At 35.9% G+C, this 12,518-nt stretch overlaps 1 protein-coding gene across 1 annotated transcript in view; it reads left to right on the plus strand.

Moving 5' to 3' along the window:
- PIK3C2A (phosphatidylinositol-4-phosphate 3-kinase, catalytic subunit type 2 alpha) overlaps positions 1 to 12,518 on the plus strand; it is a 94,311-nt gene that overhangs the window by 72,350 nt on the left and 9,443 nt on the right. Inside the window, exons 22-25 of the mRNA XM_006892078.1 lie at positions 4,855 to 4,991; positions 7,930 to 8,099; positions 9,041 to 9,197; positions 10,647 to 10,756. Of these exons, the coding sequence (XP_006892140.1) occupies positions 4,855 to 4,991; positions 7,930 to 8,099; positions 9,041 to 9,197; positions 10,647 to 10,756 (574 nt within the window). The remainder of the gene's footprint in view (positions 1 to 4,854; positions 4,992 to 7,929; positions 8,100 to 9,040; positions 9,198 to 10,646; positions 10,757 to 12,518) is intronic.

The raw sequence follows: 12,518 nt of genomic DNA on the forward strand, positions 1-12,518 counted from the left end.
GCTGGGTCAAATGGTATCTCTATTTGCAACTTTTTGAGAAAGCGCCATACTGCTTTCCACAGGGGTTGCACCATTTTACACTCCCACCAACAGTGTAAAATAAGATTTTGAAAATCCATGACTCCTTGAGTTAGCTTTAAAATATGGCTATACTTCAAACAACTTGACTTTATTTTTTTTGTTTGTTTGTTTTTTACTTTATTTTTGTAAAATAAGAATAGTGTAAAGTTTTTTTCTTGTAAGAACAGGCTTTTTTTAAGAACAGTTATTGATTGTTTATATTTACCACTTGGGAAGACAGAAGTTTTTCCTTTTTTTTTTTTAATTGGTTTGCATACAATTCATAAATATTGTTTCATTCATGTTGTTGTTGTTGTTCTTATTTGTGTGCCATCAAGTCACCTGCGACTCACAGCAACCCTAAGTATATTAGCTCTGAACCGTGCCCTGTCCCGAGCCAACCTCATCATCTCCAACAGACTTAATCCCATTTTTCCGGTCACTAAGTCATTCCATCTCATCCCGGGTCTTCTGCGCTGTGCCTCCACCCCTCCAAACATGATATACTTCTCTAAGAACTAGTACCTCCTGGCCACTTGCCCACGGTATGTGAGATGGACCCTCAGAATCCTTACCACCAGGCAGCAGGCCAGTTTCACCTTCTCCAGCACCAGAACTCAAAAGCATTGATTCTTCTTATGTTATACTTTATCATTGTCCAGCTCTCTGATGCATAGCAAGTGATTGCAAAGACCATGGCCTGCATCAGGTACACCTTAGACTCCAGACTTATCATTGCTCTAGAGAAGTCCCTGACAGCAGACTTTCCCAATTTACCTTTTGATTTCCTGACTACTGGTACCAAGAGTGTTGAGTGTGGAAACAAGCAAGCTGAAGTTATTAACAATCTCAGTCTCTTCTCCGTCTGTCATGAAGCTGCCAATGGTTCAGTGGTGAAAATCTTTGTTTTCTTGATGTTGAGCTTCAGTCCATGTTGAAGACTACAGTCCTTGATCTTCTGCAACAAATGCTTCATGTCCTTCTCAATTTCAGCAAGCAAGGTTATGTAATCTGCATACCACAGGTTATTGATGAGTCTTCCTCCAATCCTAATGCCACATTCCTCTTCATAAAGTCCAGCCTCCTGAATAATCTGTTCTGCATATAGATGGAAAAGATATGGAGATAGGATGCATCTGTGGTGCATACCTTTCCTAATCCTGAACCATGCAGTGTTTCCCTGATCTGTTCTGACTACTGCTTCCTGGTCCAAGTTTAAGTTTTACAGGAGGCACAATGAAGTGTCTGGGATCCCCATTCTTCTCAAGGTTAGCCACAGAGTATTGTGATCTACACAATTAAATGCCTTTGCATAGTCAAGGAAACAGACATTCCTCTGATATTCTCAGCTTTTAGCCAAAATCCGTCTAATGTTGGCAATGATGTCTAGTGCCACAGCCGGTACTAAACTCAGCCTGCACATCTGGCAATTCTCTGCTGAGGTGCTCTTGCAGTCATTTTTGGATAATCTGCAGCAGGATCTTTCTTGCATGTGATATTATTAGTGATGTTGTTTGTTGTTGTTATGTGCCATCAAGTTGCCTGCAACTCACAGAGACCCTGTATATAACAGCTCTGAAGGCTGCCCTGGCCTAAGCCAGTCTCATTGACTCTGACACACCTACCTCTATTGTCCTAGTTACTGTATCAATTCATCTCCTCCAGGGTCTTCCTCTTCTGTGCTGTCCCTCCACCCTTCTGAGTATGATGTCCTTCAAGGATCTGTCCCTCCTGGCCACGTGCCATAAGTATGTGAGATGAAGTTTCAAAATCCTAGCCTCCAAGGAGAAACTTGGTTTCACCCTGTACAAGACAGACCTATATGTTTTCTTGGCGGTCCATACTCTTTGATAGTTTCCACACTCCTTGGGTCACCTCTTTTTGTAATGAAAAGAAATACAGATTTCTTCCGGTCAGTTTGCCAGATAGTTGTCCTCCAAATTTCTTGGCATATGAGTGCATCCAGGGCAGCAGCATCTCTTTGCCGAAATATGTCAGTTGTTATTCTATCAATTCCTGGTACCTTCTTTTTTTTTTGCAAATTCCTTCACAGCAGCAGAACTTCCTCCTTCATCACCATAGGCTCTTGATCATATGTTGTTTCATGAAATTATTCCATGTCAGCCAATTCTTTTAGCCAGTTCTTTTTTGTATAGTGCCTCTGTACTCCTTCCATCTTCTTTAGATGCTTCCTGGGTCATTCAGCATTCTTAATTATACAACTAGAGGCTTAAACTTGTTCTTCAGTTCCTTTAGCTTCAGAAATGCCCAGCGAGTTTGTCTCTTTTGCTTTTCCAGTACCAATTTTTGCACATTTCATTATAATACTTTGCTTTGTCTTCCTGAGCTGCCCTTTGAAATCTTCCATTCAGCTCCTTAAGTTTTTTATTTCTTCCCTTTGCTTTGCCTTCTTGGAACTCCAGTGCAATGTTCACAGTTTCTTCTGACACCCATCTTGGTTTTTTCTTTCTCCTCTGTCCTTGTAATCACTTTTTTGTTTTATACAATCATTCATTAGCCTGAGAATTTGATTAGTACTGCTCTCGCTGTGGTGCCTAGTGGTAAGAAGCTGTGCTGCAATTCCAGAGACATACAGTTTGAATACACCAGTTGCTCTGTGAGAGAAGACTGAACACTTTCCTCCTATGCGATTTACAACCTCTGAAAACCCACTGTAGGGTCAGCTGTGGGTCATTTCCAACTCAAGAATACTCAACAACAACATCCTCATAGAAAGAACCCTGTTGGTCTGATGAGTAAGGAGTTATGCTACCAATTCAAAGACAGGCAGTTCAAATCCACCAGCTGTTCTTTAAGAGAAAGATGGGCAGTCTTATTCACAAGTACAAGAATTAAGGTTTCACCATTTTTTTTAGCTCAGCAGTTTAATTTATAGTGTTGTGTTAGCTGCTGCTAAGCCATATCTTCACTGTCTTGTATTTGTACATTTTACATCTTATACCCACATACAGCACCTTAACTGTTAACTTTTTTTGTGTATGAGCCAGTGTATTTCATCTCTTGATCTCTTTAAAAATTTGAATTTTGTTTTCTGTTATCAGACCTCTCTTTGTTTTATAAACAGAAGAACATATATTCTATAGCTTCTGACAAATCATTGATGAAAATGTTTTCAAAGAAAAACAAAACAAAACAAATTCCAGTCATAGCATGGTATCCCAGGCCCCTCTTAGGTGATTGTTGAAACTTTGGGATCAATTTCACAAGTTCTTGCTGGTTATTTTTTGATAAAAATCTTATAAGATGAAAGTTGTTTTTAATCAAGACTACTCAACCAGAACCTATCTCAATTAGATTAAGTTTTGGATAATAAGCGCACTTTGTTCACATAGTTAGGCTTCTGATTTCTCCTTAGAGACTCTGGCCTAACATCTAACATTGGAGATTGATATCCTTCTTGGTTTTTTTATATTACTTCTAACTAATAGTTGGATGCATAGTGTTAAATGCATTTATCTTTTGCTTAGCATTTAATTTGTGTGATTTAATTGAAAAGTATATAGTAGCTTTAGTTTTCAAATGAAGAGATGACAGCTCATCCTCTGAAATGTCTCATAAACACTTTAGCCTATTCTCCTTTCTCTGTACTCATTGTTGTCTCTAATACTCACTAGACATTTACTTTATATTATCTTGACCTTGGTTGGTTTTTCTGTTTACATATTTTTTAACTATTCCATTGGATTGAATGTACAATTTCTTCAGGGCAGGGATTATATCCAATGAAGTCCAGTGTCCTTTTTTGTATATAGCTTATGTGATTATTTGGTTAGCTGTAAGAAATTTTGATTAACCTATTACTGAATCATTATGGAGGTACTCATTGAGACAAAGGATGCCTTTGTGACATGTAGGTAGTGCTGCCAAGACAACCTAAAAGATCAAAATTCTTTATTTTTAAAATACAGAAATAAAATTGTCAGTTATATAAATAGCATATTTACATGGTAAAAAATGCTATTAAATTAAAAAGTGAGTCATTGTTTACTCCAACATCTGCATCCCTGATTCTAACATCCTTCTCTGAAAATAAAAACACTTGGCCTTCTGGGAATAGTTTCTGTGTATTTTAACATACACAACAGTCTTTAAACTCAAAAGATAGAATTCTGCATTTGGATGTTGTCTTTTTTTAAATTTCATTATTTTTTATGTGTACCGTCAAATCAGATCTGGCTGGTACAGAAGGAGATTGTTCCTCCTTCTCCAGCAGAGCATCTGGTGGATTCGAACGACGCACTTCTGAGATTGCAGTACAGCTTCTTGCCACTAGGCCACCAGAGCTTGCCAGATGTTGTCTTTAGGTAACATATTTTTTAGTCATGTCTACAGAAGCACATAGAGATTTACCTTTGTATTTCATTGTATAGATGTCTTACAGTTTGTTTGTTTCTTGTTTTGAAGGAGTTAAAACAAAAGAAATTGTCTAATGAGGCATTCCTCTTTAGGAAGATAAAACTCTTATTTAAGACTTCAACATACCACAAAGACAGTTTTTATCTCTTTTCTTCCTTGATAGAGCTCTTAGTGTACTTCGAGAAATATTTATCTTATCCAAATATATGGTTAAACAAAGCTTTTTTGCTGTTGAAATCAAGTAGCATGTGTCTTATAAGTAACTCTGTTCCATGGTGTGCAGACCATCTTGTCTCAAAGATCACATTCAACTTTTCATCCTGGATACTTTTGAAAAGAAAAATTTTTATTTTCTAGCATGGACTGACAGACTTTTTTTTAAGCCTTACTTACTAGCTTAATATTTTGTTTTTAAAGGTCTAGTGGAGCTAGTGCCTTCTTCAGATACCCTTAGGAAAATCCAAGTGGAATATGGAGTGACAGGATCCTTTAAAGATAAACCTCTTGCGGATTGGCTGAGGAAATATAATCCCTCTGAAGAAGAATATGAAAAGGTAATTAATATCCCTCTATTTGATATAACTTTGTTTAAAACATGTTACCTAAGTTTTAAATGCTTCCCTTTTCAGACTATTAACTATTTAGATTACAGCAGGAAAACAGTGTCTTTCTCTAAGTGTTGAAGTAATATATGACAGTAAGTTTTAATTACCAGTATCTGTGTGAAACCATTGCCAAATTATCCAGAAAATAGTCCAAGTAAATATTTAAGAGGACAGAAAAAACAGAGGTATTTTTATAACTCAGAATGTTACTTTTCACAAAAATCTTGGAAGAAGTTACGGAAATGAGTGAAGGTCGGCATCTTGTTATAGTTAAGAGCCTGGATCATGGCCAGACCATCTGGGCTTGAATTCAGGCCCCAAGACACTCACAGATTATAGGGCCTTGGGATGATTATTTAACTTCTTTGACTCTCAGTGACCTGCTGTAAAATGTTAGAGAGTATATTTTATATTTAAAATAGTATGGTAGCATGTATTATGGCAGTAAAAAAGAATAGTTGTGAGGATTAAGTGAGTTAATATGTATTGTGTATGTATTATGTAAGTTACATAATTGATATTAATGGAGGCACCTTTTTTTGTGTGCCTTTCCTAAACTGACTTAAGGGAGACCAGAACACTTTGAATGGTAAGAAGATGCCAGTTGTAAGTTCATGTCGAATCATTGATGTACACCGCCTTATAGAATAATTTTGTTCTTTATGGAGTTTTTATTTGTGGGGTTATGGAATAAAAGAATCATCTGGACAGATGGGGCTTTTATGACTGCTTCATTCAGGAATACACTCTTATTAGAAAAAGAAGTGTGTTATGTTTTAGAGTAAAATACAGATTTCACTCTTGTGGCTTCTGTAAGGTATTAGTAATGTAATAACTCTCAGGAAAGGTAGTTTTAACTAAAAGATAGTCAGAGAAGGTCTTGGGTTTGAGAAGTTTGCAGACAACACATAGGAAATCACTAAAAGGAACACAAAACCCCTTATTACATGTCCTTCCTATAAGAAAAAAGAAAGCATAATCTTCTATACAGATGAATCTTTGTCTCAGTGTTTGTGGTACTGTTTGTTGTGAACATCAGGGCTTATGGGGAGTGCATTTTAGGCAAGTAATGTTTCAAAGGGAGCTCTCGTGGTGGTATCTCTCAGTGTTTGTGGTACTGTTTGTGGTGAACATCAGGGCTTATGGGGAGTGCATTTTAGGCAAGTAATGTCAAAGGGAGCTCTCGTAGTGGTGTCTGTAAGGCGTTGTGCCAGCATCCCAAAGGCCACACCTCTCTTAATATTTTAATCCATCATTTGCTCTGCCAAAGAAAATGGACAGTCCCTCTTGTGTGATTTATACTCTTAGGAACCCAGTGGACGGTATAGGCTGTGAGTGAGTGCTGACTCAATGAGAGTGAGTTTTGGTTTTGTTTTTCTTTTTAATACTTAAAATCTGTTCAGAGTCAGCACCCAACCTTGGTAGTAGCTGGAAGGATCACTTTCTGTTAAAAACAACAACAACAACAACAAAAGCTTTTCACAGAAGGGAAAGGAATCACTTTTAAAAGGAGTTCTGATGGTCTAGTGTCAGAAACTGCGCTGCAGTCCCAAAAGCATGCAGTTCAGATGAACCAGCTGCCCCAAGGGACGGAGGGCAGTCTCCTCCAGTGTGTTTAACTGCCTCTGAAAAACCTGGTGGAGGGTCAGCTATCGGTTGGTTCCAACTCCTCGGCACACGAAAACAAGTCTTCTTGAAGTGGGGAAAGACTGTCAAACAACAATTTATGTATGCCTTTTGAAAATGTAGATTATGATATTGGCTTTTTGGGGGGCATTATTTTTTAGAAGTATTAAACATTCTTTATTTGATACTATACACAAACCACACTGTAATGCTTTTTGTTACTTAAAAGGCAATATTTTAGGTACAGGGAGTTTGAATTTGATTAATACAGTTTAAGAGCAAATAAAGTTTTTATTACTTTATCAGCAGCACTTGCATTTAAACTGGCTGATAAATGGAAATTTAAGTGGGTGAGTTGTATTCTGTTTCATGTGACAGTAAAGAGACCTCCCGGTATTTAACGAAGATTCATATAATCCGTTAGAGAAATCTAAATATAAAAACTATCACCTATAGATTGTGAGGTATCATCCACCATCTCTGTTAAAAACTGAGTACGACTAATACAACTAAGCTAGAGTCCAGAGTCCGGTCATGTCTCTGAAAGGGAAAAATAGTGAATAACGTGCTAAACTGAAATTACTATCAAAATTTTTTAAAATGTTATCATAATAATTTAAACAAAGCCACTCTTACTGAATGCAGGACTGTCTAATAAAAATATTTTATCAGCCATTCATAATCTAAATTTTGGTATCAGATCAATTTAAATATTGTACATGTTTTTAAAAAGTCAAAAGACATTTCTATTTTGTAATAAGGCAGTGGCCAACTATGTTACTCATTGGTAGCTTAAGAAAAGCTATCAACTCTACCCTTTATGTCTTCTTCTTAATGCTAGCAAAGATTATCTTTTTTCCAGGGATGTATTTCTTGAGATTCTCCAGATACTCCATCAGTGTATCCTCTTCCCAGGTGATACTTTTGTTCTTCTGGCATCTGTGTAAGAGAATCCAGGGACTGGACCAGTCTTCCACCCAAATAAACCATGGAGATTTGGCCCAGTCTTGTGTTTGCCTCCGTTTTCCAAAATGTGGCACTAGGCACACTTTTGCACAAAAAATTTTCTTGCCCTTCTAAAATCACTCATCTTGAATTCATTCTGTAGTCCTGCGCATCAAGTCAAATGCTCAGGAGCCAGATGTCTTGCTCTCTAAGTCTATAATACTGTTCTGAAAGAGTGGTGAATATTTTAATCTTGGTAAACCTACCTCCTTTAAAGAAAGTTTTTTTCTAAAATTATTTTATATCTTTATTATAGGCTTCTGAAAATTTTATTTATTCGTGTGCTGGGTGCTGTGTAGCCACCTATGTTTTAGGCATCTGTGATCGGCACAATGATAATATAATGCTTCGAAGCACAGGACACATGTTTCACATTGACTTTGGAAAATTCTTGGGCCATGCACAGATGTTTGGTAGCTTCAAAAGGTATTGATTCTGTTATTATTGCTATTGCTAGTGAAAACAAAGATACTACACAAATTAAATGTCCCATTTTTGCCTTTGTCTTGATGTGCTTTACCTCTCACTCCCTTTGGGCACAGTTAGGAAAGGGCCCTAAAAGATGGTTTTACCAGGTAGTAGAATGAATGAGTAAATTTTGTTGAAATGAGTTAGGAACATACTTTATTTTAACATCTGGCTATGCTTTCTTGAGGAGCTTTGATGGTTTAGTGGTAATGAATTACAGTGCCAAACCAGAGGGACTTGTTTCAAGCCAACCATCTGCTTGGCAGGAGAAAAATGGACAGTCTCCTCTGCTCTGCCCCTAAAATCCCATTGCAGAGTCAACTGTCAGTCGGTTCTTAGTGGAACATAACCATAACATAGACTAGAAGTTTTCTCAAATCTTATAATGAAATCTAATATAAAATTTTATCTATATGTATTTATAACTACTATGTGTGCAGCTTTGATGGTCTAGTTAATAAGAAGTTACATTTCCAACCCCAAGGCAGGTAGTTCAAATCAACCAGCTACTTGGCAGCAGATGGATAAGCATTCTCCTCGCATGTAATTTACAACCTTTGAAAGAAAACCCCCTGGAGGATCAGCTCTGAGTTGGTTCTGACTTGATGGCACACAGTACCATGTAGGAATTTGTAATAAATACCACCATGGAGAAAATTTTGTATATAACATTTTTCTAAATTAGATTAATTTGTGGTGATTCTTGAAATAATTTTGTGAAATTTTTAATTATGCATATGCAAAACTTCCTGCTACTTCATTTTCTAGTCAGAAATGTCTGTGGCTTACATAGATCACTTCAGTAACCACGTTGTTAATAATGATCAAGTAACAATACTGCCATTTCAGTATCCTTCTGTAAGTAATGCTTGTGTTTTTTCTGTTTTGTTTTTAAATAGGGATCGGGCTCCTTTTGTGTTAACTTCTGATATGGCATATGTCATCAATGGGGGTGAAAAGCCCACCATTCGTTTCCAGTTGTTTGTGGATCTTTGCTGCCAGGCTTACAACTTGATAAGAAAGCAGACAAATCTCTTTCTTAACCTTCTTTCACTGGTAATTCTGTTCTTTGCAAGCATTTAATTAATTTTATATTAATGTATCATTTTAATATCTAAAAAAGGCTTTTTTGTGATTTTAGAGTAAAAAATATTGAATAAGACTTAGTGTAGCCACAAATGACCAGATATATTATTACTGAACTTTAAAAAAACTATTAGACAAATCAACCCATCAACAAATGGATAGATAGAGAGGCTCTGGTATATTCACACAATGGAATACTATGAAGCACTGAAAAACAAGGAACTCATAAAATATTATGCAAAGTGGATGACCTTAAGAGGACATTATGCTAAGTGAAATATCTCAGTCACAAAAGGACAAATATTGCATAGGGCCACTGTTGTAAAACAGGACTGACAATGGGGTTGAGGGAAGACAGAGAAGAAGGGGAGGAATGATGTATACTGCATTGCAACAGAAGAGGGAGAGAACTGTTTAAAAGGGATATATGATTAGGTATTATTGTCATGACAAGAGTCCGGAATGATGTCTGCACAGTACAGTGGACTTAGGGGGAGGGACTGCATAGCAATGAAAGAGGTTTTCTTTTACTTATCAAGGAGAAAAGTGAATTGGGGGTAAGCGGTTAGGGAGAAAAGTGCAACCCTGAATGAATAGAAACCCCAAGTCTCTGTAAACTTTCATTAAAATTAATTAAAAAATGTTTAAAATTAAAAGAAAACCTCAAAATAATTATTAGACAAATCAGACCCAGTGTATACTGTACAAAAAAGAAGTCAGCATCATGGTTACTTTGGGGGTTGAAGGTAATGACTGAAAGGGAACCCTCCAGGTGCAATTGGAAAGGGTGGTTTTGTGTCTTAATTTCGATCTGTTCAGATTGTGAAAATTTATTGAGCTTTTATGTTTTTGACTTACAAACTTTTCTAGATGTGTATTAAGTTTAAAAAACATCAACAACCCAATAACAAAAACTTAGTATGCTAATTGTGACTGAAATGGATGTTGGTAGTAAGAAAAGAAAAAAACAACACAAAAAGTGGTCTGGATTTCACGATTTTTAGTCTTTAAACTAGCTTTGTGAGTTCTGGTAAATCTTGGTTTTAGTAGTCTCATTTGTAATGAGAATCATTTAAAAAAAAACCTCAAAGCTCATTTACTCAAGTCAGAACTTACCTCATAACTGTCACTGCAGTGGGTTTTCTAAGTCTGTGAAGGACATGAAAGGAGACTGCCCATCTTTTTCTTCAGGAGCTGCTGGTGGGTTTGAAATACCAGAGATGAGGCCCTGCAGCACTGCATGGACTACACCAGAGCGTCATTTTTTATTAAAACATTTAAGTCCCCAAACCCCCTAGCATATTCCTCAAACTGTGATTCTTTTTGTTTGCTTTGTTCTGATAATTTACCAGCTTGCATGAAAGAGAATATAATAATATTTTTAAAAATTCAGTTCCATTAACTTTTTTTTATGTATAGATGATTCCTTCGGGGTTACCAGAACTCACAAGTATTCAGGATTTGAAATATGTTAGAGATGCCCTTCAGCCCCAAACTACAGATGCAGAAGCTACAATTTTCTTTACCAGGTAAGGCACATTTACATATATTAGAAAAAGGTTTTAGAATTTGCTTTGATTAGTTTTTTTTTAGCTATTTTCAGGATTTATTATTCAAATCTATATTCTCTTAAAACATACTCACATATTAAATTCAATTATATATAAAAATTTAATAAAATAATAAAGAGCTATAATTATAATGTTTTCAGGTATGCTATCAATGTGAAAACATTACAAAAATAATCATTTGCAATATAATTTGAACTGTATGAATCAGACACTTTAGAGGGTGATTTACCACTTTCCAAATAGTAATTTGTGATTCTGGGGTTGAATGAGGGTAGAAAGGTAATAAATACTTCTTATATAGAAGCATAATACATCTTATAGAGAAGTAAAATGTTACATTATGAAATTTAAGTTGAATAATTGGGCCAATGTCTTACTGCATACTTTAATTTCATACTATGCAAATAAAACAGAGTAGATAGGTATATGACAGGGAAATGCTTTAAAAATTTACATGCACTCAAGATTTAGATAGAACTAAGAATTAACTGCAGTGTGTATTAAAAGTTCTGAGACATAGGCCAGACCTATGTTTTTTTTTTCCAAGAGTTGTCTCCAACGTTCCTTAGGGCAACCCATACATGCAACAGGCTGCGTACACTACCAAGGATTTGCTGTTTGCAGCCAGCTTTGATTAGTTTTACCTTTGTTTAAATAATGTTACTTACCAGAATTTATTCCAATAGTGAATAGACAATAAGTAGATTATCACAAGTTTATTTTTTAAAAAAATGATACCTTATTCTAATCTGCCATAACACTTAATGCCATAAACACTGAGACACTGGTTGTGAACTTCCTGTAAGCCCTAATATGTGAAATGCCTGTATCAGTGGTTGGCAACTGAATTTGTTTTCATTGCTTTCAGAGCAGGTTTTCTGGTAAATAAAAATTTAGTGACCAAGGAGTCACTGGCTTCTGCCTCCACATCATCGTAATACCATACCACAGAGGGATAAATCAGCTCATGGTCTTTTTCTCTCTCTTCCTTTCTCTCACTGAAGTAGAGGTATGAAAAACTGACTAGAGTAAATTGAAGGAAGCTGACTTTTTGACTTTTGATTGGTTCTGTTTGGTGGATTTTTTAAAAAGTTTCATTGACTCCCTGAGCAAACTGCAAAGGAGGTTCTCTCATTTCCTTTTTTAAATCTCTTTTTCACTTCCTTTACCTGATTTTGAGGATTTTTATTTCCTTTGCTTGCTTAAAATATTCTGTGTAGATATACCTTCCAAATTACCCCTACCAAACTCCTCATCCTGTCATCCTTTCATTTTTCAATGAAGTAAAATTGGTATTATCTGAAGATATATAAATATTTGATAAAAGGAATTTTTTGCAAAATTTATTACTTTGGGTGTTTTTTTTCATACCTCTTTTTCACTTCTTCCCTTTATTGCCCAGGAATAAAGTAGTCACCTTTTTACCATTATGCCTATCATCTGTGATACACATATGCTATGCGTATCTCTAATAGTTAAGCTGTTAAGTAGTCTTGGATCTCATAGAGCTTAAAAAAACCAGTACCATTTTTATGGAGACAATAGCATAGAATGGAAACTCTCTTAAGTCAAATTTTTTTGTTTAGATCAGCTATATCTTTTTAAAATTAGTTTCATCCTTTTTTCTATTGGATTATTTACCTTTATCTTGTTGTGGTGCTCAAGTATTTCATAAATTCTGGATATAAGTCCCTTATCTGATATGTTATTACCGAATACT

This window comes from Elephantulus edwardii, unplaced genomic scaffold (genome assembly GCF_000299155.1).
Source record: "Elephantulus edwardii isolate Elephantulus edwardi_28Jun2011 unplaced genomic scaffold, EleEdw1.0 scaffold00109, whole genome shotgun sequence".
Lineage (NCBI taxonomy): Eukaryota > Metazoa > Chordata > Mammalia > Macroscelidea > Macroscelididae > Elephantulus > Elephantulus edwardii.